The 17,806-nt window shown below is 43.2% G+C and overlaps 2 protein-coding genes across 4 annotated transcripts; both read left to right on the forward strand.

The window, feature by feature from the left end:
• The first annotated feature begins 4,196 nt into the window (after positions 1-4,196).
• Positions 4,197-7,809, forward strand: LOC125508041 (probable inactive purple acid phosphatase 1). Its single transcript, XM_048672598.1, has 11 exons — positions 4,197-4,555; positions 4,804-4,870; positions 4,982-5,104; positions 5,226-5,318; positions 5,496-5,625; positions 5,774-5,855; positions 5,943-6,075; positions 6,176-6,381; positions 6,466-6,591; positions 6,706-7,015; positions 7,223-7,809. Exons 1-11 carry the CDS (start codon positions 4,299-4,301, stop codon positions 7,526-7,528), a joined length of 1,833 nt encoding a protein of 610 aa, XP_048528555.1. The 5' UTR covers positions 4,197-4,298; the 3' UTR covers positions 7,529-7,809.
• A 2,501-nt stretch (positions 7,810-10,310) lies between these two features.
• Positions 10,311-13,879, forward strand: LOC125508042. 3 transcript variants are annotated; one of them, XM_048672600.1, is made up of 5 exons: positions 10,311-10,751; positions 10,931-11,807; positions 12,473-12,679; positions 12,768-12,904; positions 12,992-13,879. In XM_048672600.1, the coding sequence occupies exons 2-5, from the start codon at positions 11,024-11,026 to the stop codon at positions 13,748-13,750; spliced, it is 1,887 nt and encodes a 628-aa protein (XP_048528557.1). In that variant the 5' UTR covers positions 10,311-10,751; positions 10,931-11,023; the 3' UTR covers positions 13,751-13,879. The 3 variants fall into 3 exon arrangements, with proteins under 3 accessions (XP_048528557.1, XP_048528556.1, XP_048528558.1); XM_048672599.1 differs by having other exon boundaries at positions 10,311-10,657; XM_048672601.1 differs by having other exon boundaries at positions 10,311-10,531.
• Positions 13,880-17,806: the final 3,927 nt, after the last annotated feature.

Genomic DNA, 17,806 nt, shown 5'->3' on the forward strand with positions numbered 1-17,806 from the left:
TGTATTTCTCACACTGCATGATGTTTGAGAAACGGATGACCGAGACACAGTCTTTCCGAAGAGGTCACCTTAACCGATAGATAGGCCGGTACACCTACAATCCCCTACATGTGCTAGCCCATCATGGAAAGGGTTCCCACAACTTACTCAACCATGCCAGAGCCCATAATGGCTTGTGGCTGCACACGAAAGTTTCCAGCATGAATAACATAATGATCCCTTTGAGCCTGGGTGGCAAACCATAGGAAAAATCACACAGATACCCCAGGATTCTCCTTTGGACAGCACTGGATTTCCCCAGGTGCCCACAAACCAATCCACCCAGATGTGTGTTAAAGTAGCCACCTTAAGTAAACCCTTAGTTCATAATAATACTCACAATTTTCATGAATCACTCAAACCAAACCACATCTACGAGCATAGCATAGCAAAGTATAATAAGCGTAACATAGTAACTCCCAAGGTTTGAATAAAGGGCAATAGGTACTACCTCAACAACTACTTCCCAAAACCCACATGTTAAACAGATCCTACTCATGCAATGTATGAGGATTGAGACTAATGCATAAAAACTAGGTAATAAGGGATATAATCAAAGTGTTACTTGCCTTGCCGACGATCTAAAAACCCTAGTGACCCGTAGTAACACGCTTCGCACTCCGAAAACTCTACCGTGAACAAACAATAGCATACATAAGCAATCAAGCATAATATGCAAGGGTAGAACTCAAATGAAAAGATCCAAACTGAAAGTTCAACTAAAGAGCTTCGATTTGCAAAAAGAATCAACCAAATTGGAGTTACGAAACTCAAACTACGACCAAAAAAAGTTCAAATTCAAATCTGCTTGCAACCAAATTTTAAATTGTCAAAACCATGTTCAAGTTGGTTATCTCGAAAGAGGGGAACAAGACGAAGATTTTGGCGTTGGTTTCACTGGGTTTGGACAAGCGAGCAAAAAGTTGCGAGGGTTTGAAGATCAGGGACTGATCTGTGATAAAATTAATCGTGGATAGATCCCTGGCCGAAAATAAAATAAAAGAAAAACCCTAACGCACGAACGTTCGCTATGAAACCCTAATGAATGAATGTGTTCGCTACAGAGTAATAACAGACGAACGTCCGCACTTTAGATCCATCCGGAAGACCGAAAGAAAACCCTAACTTCTAAAAAAACGGAAGATAAACCGGGAAAAAACCGAAGAAACCGGGATCGGTTTTACCGGTTCGGCGGGGGCGGTGGTCAACGACAGCGGCGGTGGCTCCAGCACGGGCGAGGCAGGGGCGGCGGCGGCTCGCTGCGTGGGCGACGGTGCAGTGCCGCGAGCGAGGTGCGGCAGCGACGGCGGGCGGCACAAGTGGCGGCGGAGACGCACAGAAGCGGCGGCGGGCGGCGCTGGCGGCGGGCGACGGTGGTGCGGGGCTTGCGGCGGCGAGGCAAAGTGAGGAGGTGGCGGGGGTCGGCGGCTTATAAGGGTGAGGAGGGCTGCCTTGCGGGAGGGCGGCCAGGGGAGTCCGAGCCAGACTCCTCGGCGTTCGTGCGGCGGCGCGGGAGGAAGGCGGCGGCGCGTGGCGGGCCGGCCTGCTCGACTGGGCTTCGGCCCAGTCAGGCAGGAAACTTTTTTTAAATAAAATTTCACCCCAAGAAAATCCTAATAAATTATAAAAAAATTTCTAAAAATACCAGAAACAATTTCACCGTCTAAACCTATTGTGTAGATCAAAGTGAACATTTTTCTGGCCTAAAAATGCAATTTTCAAAAATGCATATTTTCCTAAATTCAAATAAAATAGCAAATAAAGTCCAAATAAAATTTTAGTTTGATTTTAAATTGTTTTCCCCAATATTCTTTTCTTTTGAAGAAGTTATATTATCTTCTATCTTTTATTTTTAATATTGGAAATAATTGGAGAGAAAAATATTAAAATCAAAATGATCCCCTTTTCTAATTTGATAAAATTCAAATATGAAAATTTATGAAATCTCCAACTCTCTCCTTGGGTCCTTGAGTTGCTTAAGATTTCTAGGATCACAACCAAATATGCAAATAAAATATGATATGCATATGATGACCTATGTGTAACATTCAAATTGAAAATTGAGATGTTACACCGTTGATGGTAACATTCACCGGTGGGATGTTGCCTTCGGCAAGCCTTGCAAACACCGGCAAGCGTCGAAGCACGTTGATATCATTGTGTGATCCGGCCATGTCAAAGAAAGAGTGCCAGATCCAGAGATCTTGTGATGCCACGGCCTCAAGTATGACTGTGCAAGCCCTGACATGGCCCTTACATTGTCCTTGCCAAGCAGAAGGGCAGTTCTTTCACTCCCAGTGCATGCAGTCTATACTACCAAGCATCCCTGGGAAGCCCCTGCTGGCATTCATAGCCAACAAGCGGGATGTACCTTAAGGAGTCGGCTCTCTCAAGTATTGAGGGCCAAACGCAGCAATCACAGCCCTGCAGAACTTGTACAAGGAGCCTAGGCATGTAGACTCGCTCATATGGACGTACTCAATGAGATCACCAGGCACTCCGTATGCAAGCATCCGGACGGCTACAGTGCATTTCTGATAAAAGGAGAAGCCAATCTTTCCAAAGGCATCCTCTTTGCACTCGAAATAGTCATCATATCCGATCACCCCCTCTCTAATACGGTTGAGAAGATGCCTACTCATGCGGAAACAACGCCGGAATTTCTGATGTTTGAACAGTGAGTTCGTTGTGTCAAAGTAGTTCTTCCAAAGAAGGAAATGCCCGCTCTCTCGGTTGTGATTCAACACAGGTAGGTGCTCCGGAATGGAGCCATGGAACAACATTCGCTGGCTATTGAGGTGGTGATGGACTAACACGGCAGCCAAGATCTCCTCCTCCACATCAGAAGAGGAATCATCGGAGTCAAAAAGGAAATTATGGAAAAAGAACTCGTCGGCGGAGTACATTTTGTACCTTGGTAAACTCTCAAATAGCTTGCGGGCGCCGACGAAGGAGCCGGCCGGCGAAGGGAGTCGCGCCGCCCTTAGACCAGCTGGCTACCCTAGCGGCGTCCGATGAGCGTGCCGGTGTCAGGACGAAGGAGCTGTCGGGGCGGCGAGGCGGCTTCCTGGTCACAGCTATGTCAGGGAGGTGGGGGTGGGAAGCTTTCGAAGCCCCGGCGATGAGACGATGATGGCGGCGACGTGGGAGGTGGCGGCGTTGGAGGAGGGGGATGTTGCGGCACCGACAGCTGGCAGAGGCACCGGAAAATGGGCGGTGGTGGCGTCGACGAAGGAGGCGAGCGAGGGTTTGCTGTTGGAATGAAAGAGGATGACCAATGTGCCACCAACTAGCGGGTCAGAGGAAGGAGTAGGCGGTCACCACGCGCATTTGTTTTGTGTCTACACCGACGCAAATGAGACTCGAAGGTCGGAAATGGATCGGCAGGCGGACGAAAAGTGAACGCGCATTGGTTTGAATCGATTTGTTGGGCTGATTTTTTTGTCCATGCTGCCGACCCAAACGAACATGCATAGTCGAAATTGGTCGCCGCTCTGGAGTTGCTCTTGCACTAACTGACTAAGGCTCAGTTCTTTTCCAGTTTATGGGAGGCTTATGGCGAATATTAAGCTCAAGCCCAAAAGAATTCGTTTAGCTGTGATTTGCTTAATTTCTAGCGGCAGCCGCTTCCTTCACGTTTGAGATAAACCAGCGATGAGCAGCTTCCCGAGCACAGCCTTTTAAAAAGTGAAGCGGTATTTCTCCTTGCCCTTTTTGTTGCTTGTATTTACGAAAAAACTGCCACCGCTCAGCCAACAGAACAAAACGCCCCTGTCCCATGCGGCCATGCAAATAATAATCCACGTACATAACAATGCCTCAAGGGATATTATGGACTTTTCACTAGTTTATCAGAAAATATGCTAAACAAATAGAAACAGAAAAGAATTGGATGGCTTATTTCAAGGGAGCTTATTCTCACTGCAGCTTCTCACGGGCTTAATTTAACTGCAGCTTATGCACAAGCCACAGCTCAAAAGAACTGGCCCTAACAGTCAAACGGCTACTGATACAAGTGTGCGACCCTTTCCAGTCTGCGTTTCCGGTGCCACATTTCCCTCGCGAATCCGGTTTCTTGGGAATATTCTCCCGTATCTACCCGCAGTCTCCAGTGTCAGCACACCTCAATGATTTGTTGGAGATATAAATCCGCGTCCCTTTCTTTCTTGGTTCGCTCCGAGAAGACCCTGAAGCCGCCGCCTTTTCCCGGAATCATTCCTCGGTTCGGATTTTCTTGAACTTCTGAAGGTGGGAAGAGCATGAGGCCGTGGGCATGGGTGGCGGCCGTCACATGGATGGCTGCCTGCTCCGCCGCGGCGGCCCACGGCGAGCAGCCGCTGTCGATGATCGCCGTCGAGAGGACCACCCTCGCCGTCGACGACGCGGCGCACGTCAAGGCGTCCCCTGCGGTTCTTGGACTGGAGGGCCAGTACAGTGGATGGGTGGAGGTGGAGTTCTTCCATCCCGACCCCTCCGGCGATGACTGGATCGGAGTCTTCTCTCCTGCCAATTTCAGGTAACAGCAGTCCAGTAGTATTGGCTATTCTGCTACTACTTATCATCCACATTTACACGTTACGCAATTGCAGCACAAACTCAACAGTTTTTTCGGACATATTCAGCATGAACTCAATGCATTCAGACATATTTTGGATAGATTTCTTCTGTCCCAAGTTCAGAAAAAAATCAGTTCAGATGGAGTACTTGAAATGGCAAAGCATAGGATTTGACTCTGTTCTGTTTCTCTTGTTTGCAAATTTTCAGTGCCGCGATTTGTGAGCCTGAGAATAAGAGGCAATATCCTCCAGTGCTATGCACAGCACCTATCAAGGTTGGCCGATTCTTTTCCCGTTCCGTTCAACTGAGATTTGGGTTCTATGTCGAATGTCTGTTGGAAGACTTTCGTTCTGAACCTTGAGGTCTCCATGCTCTTTTATCGCAGTACCAATTTGCAAAGTTCAAGAATGACGGGTATAGCAAGTCTGGAAAGGGCTATCTGAAGCTTCAGCTGATCAACCAGAGAGAAGATTTCTCATTTGCACTTTTTTCTGGGGGTCTCTTGAAGGTAAAAATGTACTGTAGTAGTTTCTGAACTTGTCTGCATGAACAACAACTCCGCTGTTATTCTGAATAAACATTTCTTCATATTTCTCAACTCTGAATCCTTTTTACCAACTTGGTCACAGCCGAAGCTGATTGCTGTCTCAAACAAGGTGACGTTTGTGAACCCAAAGGCGCCTGTCTACCCACGTTTGGCGCAAGGGAAATCTTGGAACGAAGTAAGCTTTGCTACCAATCTGCAACTGAGACTGTATTAGGATGTGCTATTTCTCAAACCAAATGTGAAACATCTTTTCGATAAGAACCTACATTTTATAAAAAGAACATGTGTTACACTATTACCTGATAAATGTGTTCACAAACCTAAGAATGTGACTGAATTAGTACCATTGTAGATGACAGTCACTTGGACAAGTGGATATGACATCAAAGAAGCAGTTCCTTTTGTTGAATGGGGTGAAAAGGGGGGACGCCGGTTCCTTTCTCCAGCCGGGACATTGACATTTGACAGAAACAGCATGTGTGGTATGCAGTATGCCTCTGTTTCCCTGTGTTCTCTTTGAGATGAACATAAGCTAGTTAAACTTGAGATTTTAAGATTGTAAATAGAGATGAGGATCTGCTATATTGTACCACATGCAGCATTTACCAAGCATATACAATTCAAATGCAGGTGCACCAGCACGAACTGTTGGTTGGCGCCATCCTGGTTACATTCATACTAGTTACTTGAAGGATTTGTGGCCAGACTCGATGTATGTGATCTTTTTTTCCTGTTTAGCCCCTTCTGAAATAAGGATCCATCCAGGTACTCAGCGAACATGGTTGCTGCAACATTGCAGGTACACCTACAGGCTTGGCCATAGATTACCAAATGGTACCCGCGTCTGGAGTAAGTCATATAGCTTTAAGGCATCACCTTATCCTGGACAAGATTCTTTGCAACGGGTCGTCATATTTGGGGACATGGGGAAGGTAGATATATGTTCTTCCATCTCTATCCTAGTTTGATTCATATAGCAATTTGGGCATTTTGCCGGTGCAATGGTTCTTCTTTTCTGACAAGTTTCTTCAGGCAGAGGCAGATGGTTCCAACGAGTACAATAACTTCCAGCCAGGCTCGCTAAACACTACTAACCAGATCATTAGAGACCTGGAAAACATCGACATGGTGGTCCACATCGGGGACATTTGCTACGCGAATGGTTATTTGTCGCAGTGGGATCAGTTCACTGCACAGATAGAACCGATTGCTTCAACTGTGCCATACATGGTTGGCAGGTCTGTTCAGTATGAAGTTTAAGAACTTTCGATATGTTGTTGCCATATATTGCTTAATGTCTAAAAGAGCTAGCATTTTCGCAGCGGTAATCATGAGAGGGACTGGCCTGGAACTGGTTCCTTCTATGGAAATCTTGACTCTGGTGGAGAATGTGGTGTTCCAGCACAAACTGTGTTCTACACTCCTGCTGAGAACCGTGCAAAATTTTGGTAATCGTGGTAGTTAAATATGGGCATACAAATTCCTTCATATAGAGTTCTGAAGTTTACTTGTCTTAAGAAAAACAATTGCTGACTGCTGACACAACGTATATCCTTCTGTAGGTACGCGACTGACTATGGCATGTTCAGGTTTTGCATTGCTCACACAGAAGAAGATTGGAGACCAGGGACCGAGCAGTACAAGTTCATCGAGCACTGCCTGTCGTCTGTTGACAGGCAGAAGCAGCCATGGCTCATCTTCCTTGCACACCGTGTTCTAGGGTACTCATCCAACTCTTACTATGGATTCGAAGGCACATTTGAGGAACCGATGGGACGAGAAGCGCTGCAAGAGCTCTGGCAGAAGTACAAAGTCGATCTTGCCTTCTACGGTCACGTCCACAATTATGAAAGGACATGTCCGGTGTACCAGGTGTGTCCCTAACTAGCATTTGCATGAGATCAAATCGTGTAATTTTGTAGATGGAAAAGTAAAGCTCCTTTATATACTACTATGGCAGCATCTGATAAAGTACAATTGCCGGTAATGCTACAGTACAAAACTAGCGGTTTTGCAGGCTCAGGTTTACATTCCTATTACAATATCACAAGCCTGATCGCAATCTGTGATTTGTTGCAGAGCCAGTGTGTTGTTAACGCATCGAATCACTACAGTGGCCCGTTCCAGGCAACGACGCATGTGGTTGTCGGTGGCGCCGGTGCCAGCCTTTCAGACTTCATCACTTCAAAGATTCAATGGAGTCACTTCAGAGACTTCGATCACGGTTTCGGCAAGCTCACGGCTTTCAATCATTCATCCTTGTTGTTCGAGTACAAGAAGAGCCGTGACGGCAATGTGTACGATCACTTCACGATCTCGCGCGACTACCGAGATGTCCTTGCCTGCTCCGTTGACAACTGCCCCAGGACTTCACTGGCTTCCTGAAGGTCCAATACTTCCAGAGGGGGGAAATCAAATGGATGGGTGGATACTAAGACGAACAAGCTAGTTACTGTACATAATTTTGTAGTCGCGTCAATAAATGGTTTTGCTTCAACAAAAATAGCACAAGGGTTATACTAAATTCTGAATGCATTCTTTTGGAAACAGAAATTCGGAATTTGTTTTGTTCTTGCTTGCTGCTGGATAGGTGTAGCATGTTGTATAGTACGATTGCAAGGCTCCCACTGTTCTGAGAAAATCAAAAGGAGGACACCAATCATGAATTTCTGCCAGGTCAAAATTACACTGTGATGTTTCTCTATGAAAAGAATCAAATGCAATGTATGCATGCAATTCCTTCAGAAACCTGCAATTGCTGTCTATTTTTAAAGCTGCGTGGTGCAAACAGTACATCCTGTGTGGACCAGAGAGAACCCAATCTTGTTGTGTGAGGACAAGGAGAAGTCCAACTAGAAACAAAAAGGCCCAACAATGCCAAAACCTAGCAGAAAAAGGACATTTCAGCTGGCATTTTCAAAGGATTCTCTTCCTAGCAGCAAAATGCCATGGATCCATCGCCAATCAACATCTGATGTGCCTCTCTTTCCCATGAGACCTCCGCCGTAGTTCGTTCTTGAATTCTCTGCCATATCTGGGTTATCTTCTTCGTTTTCGCAGACGCAGTTTACAAAATTCTTCTTCCTCAAGGTCTGTAAAACTTTATCGTTAAAATCGACAGCATGGCCCTGATACAGATGCTCACTGAATTGTTGAAAAATCTGGCACCATGCTGTCCACACATGCTGTCAAATTGCTAGCACAGATGTTAACTGGAGCATTGAAAATTTACTGGGTATGTGTGAACAGGTGGTCCTAAGGAGTAATAAAATTTGGTCCATGCATAATAAAGCTGGGTACTTCCATGCCATGATATAGGATTATGATTATTAATAGCCGTCAAGGTGCAGGTGCAGATGCCCAAACCCTAATTGAGCTTCATTAAACGTGGGCCTGTTTCTGTGATGGGATCAATGAGTTTAGATCACAGATCAAGACAGTTAGACGGCTGAGATTCAGGAAGACTAGGAGACTATCTTCTTTTCTGGGAATGGTGTAAAGGCCAAGCATCCCTTTCGCATGTACCCCAGATAGCAAGTCCAATTCTTGGACACTGTAGGGACAAGATTTTTCAAAGGGATGTGTCAGAAAAAGGAAAAAAACTTTGTTTTTCTTATGAAAGGTAAAAAACAAACACAAAACCATTGTTAAGGGAAAGGGATACACCAATAAATGGACAGAACCTCTCTGAATCTTCTTTGTGGTGTAGATCAACTGTAGGATGAAATGAAGCTTGATCTTTTCATGTACTCATATGGAAAAATTCAGGTAATAGTTAATAGAGTTGAATAATATTCTACCCTAATTGAACAAGTTATTTGAAGGTCATTCAACATCTACAGTAGCATGAGCTAAAAAAACATCTAGAATAACATTTCATAGGATTACACTTCTTATACCTACATAAAATTTCACAAGGCCAAACCTTGCTAAATATAAAAAAAGTGTAGTTTCGTTACATTTTACTCTTATTTCTCGAGGCACAAATGTTGCGAGATGACAGTCACACTAAACAACAAACAACGCGAAATGGAGCAAGCATAACAACATGGTATGTTAATATTCCTACAGGACATTAGTGTAGAACAAATCCCTACGTCCATCACTAGAAAGTTCAATGCTCACGTGTAAGCAAATTATCAAGTAGTTATCAACATTAATTTAGAAGATTCTGACCCTTTGACGTTGACACAGTAAACATCGAAGAAGATTTCAACCCTTTTGGTTGAAACCTTTTTAAGGTCGACATAAATAAAAGTTGATATATTGTTGCCTGTAAATAGCTTGATTTTGTACCGGAGTCATATAAGTTGAGATATGTATAAAAATATATATAAAGTAAAATATGCATTTATTAATTAGAATAAGAGCAAACATAAGCCACCAAGAATTTGCTACTGGATCAACTCCGTCGACACGTGAACCTTGACGATGATCACACATCAGTTTGACATGGAGCAACAAACTCACAGTTTGAAATGGAGTTACAAATTCAAGAACAAGAACTAATGGACGGAGTGGTAAATTCTTTTATTAAGGACGCCAATATACATCCGACAAGAAGTAATCCGAGCGAACGATTGATCCCCCATGCAAGGAGGAACGAACGGATCCGTTCGCTCAAAAGACCCATTCCTAGTGAACGCTTCAAAATCACCATGCAAAAAATAGATAATATTGTTGTGTTGTTGTAAAGGATTTGCCATGTTCTAAAGTGGAAATTGCTATACTAAAAAACTGTTATGTTGGCTCAAGGGAATTACCGTGGTACATCAACCCAAAAAGCTGAAAAATGCCATGCTCTAAAAACTGAAATTGCCATCCCAAATGTATTCACTTAGATTATCATCATAAGCGAATCAATTGCTGCCAACTTTATAGGTTCCGTGCGTGGGTCCGACGTGGCTGAGGGCGTTTGCTCGGATTTCATTTTTACGGGGTTATTAATATACTATTTTAATATGGCGAAATCATCTCCATAGGCAATTAATATAGAGAAATTATTCTACTCATCATGGCAATTCAATCCTTGCCCTCTGTCATGAGCTGTGAGCTGAGCTGGAAAAGTAAAAAGCCAGTGGAATTCGAGGAAATAGATGAATAGATTTCCATTTTTAAAACCAAATCGCCATATAGAATAGAGTAATTTATTCCTCCTGTCTCGTCTCTCGTGTGGTTTGGCTCCTTGGGATGTTCTTCTTGCCTCTTTTGGACCAACCCCAAACCCCAAATCCCCCATCCCAAATCCCGAATGCCTCCTGTCCAGTGGTGCTCTCTCTCTCCTCCCTCCCGCTAGCTCGCGCCTGACCGGCCGCCTCGCCTCCGCATTGCCACTCCGCTGGGGCGCCGGCAGCCGCTGGCGCCTTATCCCTCCCTCCCCCTTTCTTGGTGAGAAAAGGCTCCCGCCCTCGCCGATTCTTGGCCGTCTCTTCCGGAGATCTTTTGCCCCGCTGTTTCTGGGTTTTCTTTAGAGGAGGGGAGGGAGGCCGGGTCGCGTGGCGTGGCGAATCCCAGGTAATCCTGTGGTGTACTCGCGGGACAGGAGAATTTTGAGCCAAGATTTGGTTGGGTCTTGGTCTTGTGCGCGTGTGACCTGGGATTTGATTCGGTGGGTGGGCGTTTGTTTATGGAGGGATTTTTGCCTTCGTTTAAAAATTGCGGCGGACGAATTGGGGATTGCATCGCTCCACTCGTCGTTTGTTTCGAATGAATATTGCATTTGCATCGGCTTTGTGCTCATCTTCTTGTGCTAATTTCGTTGCCCATCATCCATGTATGATTGCGCAGGTTGGAGATCCTATTGAGCTCTGGAGATGAGGAGGCGCCTGTGCTTTTGCCTTCTGCTGAGGAACTAGTGCCAGGTTGCAGGCAGGACTTCCAATGGATAAGCAAAAGAATCACAAGAATGCAGAAATGGGGAACGATGTGTTCCGCAGAATAATTCTTAATCAGGTTGGCAGGGACATCGGTTTGGAGGAGGAGAACGTGCCTTGCAATACTCCGAGGAACTCCGTTCATTCGCCGTTTGGTGGCTCGTCTGCCAAATTTGGTGCTTCCACCAGTGGAAGTGCCGGTGCTGAGTCGGTTAGCCCAGGTGAGTATGTCAGAGATCCGGGATCCATATTGAGTTTGCAGCCTTGGATTTTCAAGAGAAGCAGCACAAAGAACAATGAGGAAATGGTGGTTCCAAGTGGTAGCAGGGCAGTTGGTAGAGGCAAGAATCTGGTGGATGGCTTTCGAGATGGTTCGACTACTGAGGTTTCCACAAGAAGCCCTGGTCTTGGTTCCGGGCCTGGAAGAGGTCGAGGTGCTCTTAGGAGCAGACGAGCCCAGAGGCATTTTATTAATCCACTTGTCGCAACAGAGAACTCATACATTCCACAACTTTACAACGAGAACTTCGAGTTTGAGGAATGTACATTTGCTCCAGTTCCATCCCCAGCTTCTGCTAGGCCATTCATTGTAACAGATGGGAGAAGAATCATTAGTAAATCACGCTATGAGCCAGTGCCTGTACCCTTTGATATTGGGTTCGACAAGGAGGAATCTCGAAATGGCTCAAAAGTGCCAGAAAGTGTTGTTGGGATTGCTCCGCTACCTGAGTTGAATAAATCCAAAAGGGGATCCCAAACAGAAAGATATAGTAAACCATCAAAACCACCAGGTAATTTAGCATCACACCACAATTCCTGCAATCTAATTGAAGCAGTTTCAACATGTTTTTTTCTATCACTTGATGCAATCCACTGAAACAAAGCAAGTCATGAATAGTGTATTAGTAGACATGCCTCCTGAATTCATCATTTGTAATTTTCAAGTGAAACTTTTTTCAAATGAAGAGTGTGATTACATTTTGCAGTTAATACTAGTAGAAAATTCCCCGTCATGTGTGGAACCTCTGTTCCTTGCCCCGATGACACTAGTTGAACTATCACATATTTTTCTTAAGTCAGTCTTAGCATTGTTAAAAAAACAATTGCCATTCCTGAAATATCGAGTGACTATTGCGCGACTGCTTTTTGCTTGCTTGGGTCATTAGATCTGTTAAACGATGAAGAATTTTTCTAAGATCTATCCGTATATTTCAACACGGCCAGACTGATTTATCATTTCAGGACAAATTGTGCTTGAACAACATTCATGTTTCCTGGTTGCTTCTTTCTCTTATCTCTTGCTAATGGTTGTAAAAAATGTTGTAATACCTATTAAGTAGGCTATTTTGGATGCTGATGTTTTGCTACAAATGTTATGCTTCATACTGAGTTGTTGTTTTGGGGTTTCCCCCCACTTGAAGCATTCAAATCCTAAATACATACATTTGATCTGCAGGTTTACTTGAACGAATGCTCATGTTCTCCAGTGGGGTTGGCATTGGTATTATATCTTCCTCTCTATCAAGCAAAAAAGATCTTGATTCATTGAACGGCACACTGAAGCGAATGGAGAACTTGGTTCAGGATTTGCAAGATGAGCTGGAGATGAAAGAGGGGTTAACTGTGAAGGAATTGCCTAATGAAACGTCTGGTGAACTAGATGGTAAATCAACAACTGTCGAACAAAATCATCTTTACATACTTGTACTAAAATGTTTGTGATCCTTTTTATTTTCCACTCCTGATAACAGATGGCAATATCAAAGCTCAAACCCCTGATTCAATATCAATGAGCAAAATTGAAGCAGAACTTGAAGCCGAGCTTGCGAGGCTGGAGTTAAATATCACTTCAAACCACTTGGAAGAAGAACCGTTTGACTTGATTGAGGTAACAATCTCATATCAAAATGTTATGCATGACATCTTAATTAGGCTACAGCCTGCAAGCACACTAAATAGAATTCCACATTTCTAGATCGATCAGGAGTTCATTGGAGATATTGTTCAGGGGGAACTAAAGAGCGACATGATTCGTCGTGACATTGCTGATTACAGCAGTGATAGTGACCATGGCAGGGACAGCAGACAAAGCTCCCCAGATTACACACATGAGACAAACTATCCTGTTTCACCTAGAGATCTCAGTCTCCGTCTCCACAAGGTGATCCAGCATAGGCTGGAAGACCGAATCAAGGAGCTTGAGACAGCACTTGCTCAGAGCCAGAAGCAGGCGCAACTGCACATAAGGGCAGGACAGCGAGTCTTCTCCGAACAGACGTGCTCAAACAGTGATTCAGGTTCTTCTTCCAACCAGGATAGTCCATTGTTTATACAAGAAACTAGCTCCTCCGCCGAACCTTTCTGTCTAAATCTAGCTGGAGACGCACTAGAAGCCTACGATGAAGCCTATGAAGAATTCATGAGAATTGCTGACTCCCCTTGCACCACAAGTACAAACGGGAGGCCTCAGGTAAATGAAGATTACTCAGTGGACCGCAGCTTGATCTGGGGCTTGGAAGATGAGAGCGCTACAGAGCTGAAAGAGGACAGCACTTGGGAGCAGGCTGTGAAGAGCGGGGACCCTAACAGAGCTCAAGAGAGCGATGGAGACGAGTCGGGCGACGAGGATGACCACAATAGTGAGATGCTCATCCAACAGATTGTAGAGAGAACTAAGCAAGGCTCACCTGTACTCATACATGCTCACAGAATGTTGTTTTCTGTGGATGATTAGGTTGCAGGACTATTGTATACCATTGAAATTTTGATATAGCATGTAGTGTTGATTGATTGCTCAGGGAAAAAGAAGAAGCAAAATATTAGTTTGGTGAAATCTTCTGGTAATATAATATTTTTTTTGACATGTGATCATTTACAAACTATCTTGTTTATGCTCATTGTGGTGGTCAGGCATTGGGGGCCTTGGGGCAACATTGCTATTACACTACAAGAGTGAAACTGAAAAGGTAACAGGGATCACACTGGGCTGGGAACTATTATACACACTCCAAATGTATGTCTCTTTGCGCCACCTTTGATACTTTTTGAAGTTCATTTCGACATATTCCAGGAGAAAGGTTTCATTTTCACTGATGTGTGACACTAGGATTTTTTTTAGTTCTGGACAGCAGATATTTCACCGTGGAAGGAAAAACCTCTCCTTCGAGGGATTCGTACAGAATGAATAGTGAGATCTTCTCAAAAATAGCTTGTAGCATCGATTCATAAAAGGCAAGTATGAATTGTGGAATACTGGAGAGCAGATGTTTCAAGCCCTTCTCGGCTCTAAAGCTGGAAAGATAGTGCCCAGTTACACGATGTTTCTTACTTACTCCTTGAACTGTGATCATGGTTCCGATCTACTCGTCTCTTCCCGGCCAAAAGGAAGCCAATGAGACATTAGTCACTGCGTTCATCTCATCCGCTGAAGGTTCAGCCATGTGTCAAATATTGTTTGTCCTTGATTAGCACGGACAAGAAGAAATCTCACCACTTTGTTGTGTTTCCCTCCAATATCCCAGAGCGCTCAAAAAGATCCAATAGAGGGGTAAACAAAAGGTAAATTTGCATAACATTTTTCACATCCAAGGAGGGCGTAACTAGCATTCCCTAATATATATAGTACTGTTCCTAAGAAAGTTCATCAAAGCATGGAGAAATGCGAGAAGCTTTCTGGTGGTCATTCTAGAGTTGTGAGCTTGCCATTTTGTCATGGGAGTACATGAGTTGAGTGTGATTATGTTAGTACGGTTGCTTAAAGATTTGGTGCTCTTCTGTGCTTCTCGGTGAAAAAGAAATTAAGTGCAATTTTTGTTCTAGGAGTGCCTACCAAAAAATTTTCACCAGAAATTAAGCGCGAAGAAATTTGAATGACACTGCAGTGCCTATTCCATGGAGTGCCATGACAAATTTTTAGTCGGTGAGGATATTAGGTAGAAACCTAACCATTTTCATCTCTGAAAAATAAAGCAACAGTGAACATTGAGATACTCTGAATTTCAGGCAGTGCAAATGACGGTTCAGAAGAGAAAAATGCTGTTTTTGAGCATCTCCTTTCTGATGCCTCCTTGTCAAGTGTTCGAAGCTCTTATTATCTCAAGGAATGTTCTCCATAGGATGGAAAACTATGATGATTTATAGAATATCCACTCCATCAGGAGAAATCAATTGCGCACTTCAGCACATACTTCTATTTGCATCTCTGTTTGGTTCAGTGGATATACTATTTTTTAACGAATGCTCATTAGATATTATTTTTAACGAATGTCCATCAGATATTATTTTTAACGAATGTCCATCAGATATTTCTAACAAATAAGTATTTTTACTCACTGATGTGTCACACCAGATCTTCTAACTATGAGCTTATAAGACACTTGAAAAGTTTTACCTGTTTCATCATGCATCAGTACAATCAGTTTTGATGTTAGAATAAAATTTATCTCTCATTTACTCGCATCGGCTAACCGATAACAAGATGGCTAAATGGACTGAAACTATGGTGCAACAAATGTATATCAACAGATTGTAGAGAGAACTAAGCAAGGCTCACCTGTACTCATACATGCTCAAAGAATGTTGTTTTCTGTGGATGATTAGGTTGCAGGACTATATTGTATACCATTGAAATTTTGATTAGCATGTAGTGTTGATCGATTGCTCAGGGAAAAAGAAGCAAAATATTAGTTTGGTGAAATCTTCTGGTGATATTTTTTTTTTCACATGTGATCAGTTACAAACTTTCTTGTTTATTCTCATTGTGGTGGTCAGGCACTGGGGGACTTGTGGCAACATTGCTATTACACTACAAGAGTGAGACTGAAAAGGTAACAGGGATCACACTGGGTTGGGAACTATTGTGCACACTCCAAATGTACTTCTCTTTACGTCACCTTTGATACTTTTTGAAGTTTATTTCGACATATCCCAAGAGAAAGGTTTCATTTTCACTTATGTGTGACACTAGGATTTTTTTTTCCAGTTTCACGCCTTTATCTATATACTGGACAGCAGATATTTCACTGTGAAAGAAAAAACCTCTCCTTCGTCAGTGGATTCGTACAGAATGAATAGTGAGATCTTCTCAAAAATACTAGCTTGTAGCATCCATTCATAGAAGGCAAGTATGAACTGTTGAATACTGGAGAGCATATGTTTCAAGCCCTTCTCGGCTCTAAAGCTGGAAAAACAGTGCCCAGTTACACGATGTTTCTTATTTACTCCTTGAATTGTTGTGATCATGATTCTGACCCTTGCGATGGCATTATTACACACAATTAAACATGTTTGCCAAAGAAATAAATACTTGTCTCTTCCGGGCCAAAAGGAAGCCAATGAGACATAGTCACCGGGTTCATCTCATGTGCTGAAGCTCAGTTCAGCCATGTGTCTTTGTTTGGTTTTCCTCCAATATCCCAGAGCGCTCAAAAAGGTCCAATAGAGGGCTAAACAAAAGGTAAATTTGCATAACATTTTTCACATCCAAGGAGGGCGTAACTAGCATTCCCTAATATATATATAGTACTGTTCCTAAGAAAGTTCATCAAAGCATGGAGAAATGCGGGAAGCTTTCTGGTGGTCATTCTAGAGTTGTGAGCTTGCCATTTTGTCATGGGAGGACATGAGTTGAGTGTGATTATGTTAGTACGGTTGCTTAAAGATCCCGTGCCTTCTGTGCTTCTCAGTGAAAAAGAAATTAAGTGCAATTTTTGTTCTACGTGGTGCCTACCAAAAATATTTCGCCAGAAATTAAGCGCGAAGAAATTTATATGACACTGCAGTGCCTATTCCATGGGGTGCCGTGACAAATTTTTAGTCGGTGAGGATATTAGGTAGAAACCTAACCATTTTCATCTCTGAAAAATAAAGCAACAGTGAACATTAAGATACTCTGAATTTCAGGGGGTGCCAATTGACGGTTCAGAAGAGAAAAATGCTATTTTTAAGCATCTCTTTTGTGATACCTTCTTGGCAAGTGCTCAAAGCTCTTATGAGCTCAGTGAATGTTCTCCATAAGCTGGAATACTATGATGATTTGTAGAATATCCACTCCATCAGGAGAAATCAATTGCGCACATCAGCACATACTTCTCTATCATCTCTGTTGGGTTCAGTATTTGTTCATCAGATATATTTTGTAACGGATGCTCATGAGATATTATTTGTAATGATGCCCATAAGATATTTATACAACCCACATGTATCAAGGGTCATCAGCGGAGCCACCAGGTGGGTACAACCCACCTGGGCGCGCCAGGAGAGGGACACGCGCCCTGGTGGGTTGTGCCCACCCATGGGCCCCTCTCTGGTGGGTCTTGGCTTCAAAAATTCTTATTATTGATATAAAAAATTCTTAAAAAGTTTCATTCCATTCCGAGAACTTTTATTTCTGCACAAAAACAACACCATGGTAGTTTTGCTGAAAACAGCGTCAGTCTGGGGTTAGTTTCATTCAAATCATGCAAATTGGAGTCCAAAACAAGAGAAAAAGTATGAGAAAAAATAGATATGTTGGAGACGTATCAACTCCCCCAAGCTTAAACCTTTGCTTGTCCTCAAACAATTCAGTTGATAAACTGAAAGTGAGAAAGAAAAAACTTTTATGAACTCTTTTGCTCTTGTTTGCATAAATAAGCTTAAACAACACCCATGTTTTCAGCCAACATTATAACTAACCATGTCAACAATAACTCTTAAAGATTATAATGATTCATATCAATGACATAATCAGCTAACAAGCAATAATAAGATATCTCAAACAGCAACACATTGTCCAAACAATCATGATATA

This window comes from Triticum urartu, chromosome 5 (assembly GCF_003073215.2).
Source record: "Triticum urartu cultivar G1812 chromosome 5, Tu2.1, whole genome shotgun sequence".
NCBI lineage: Eukaryota > Viridiplantae > Streptophyta > Magnoliopsida > Poales > Poaceae > Triticum > Triticum urartu.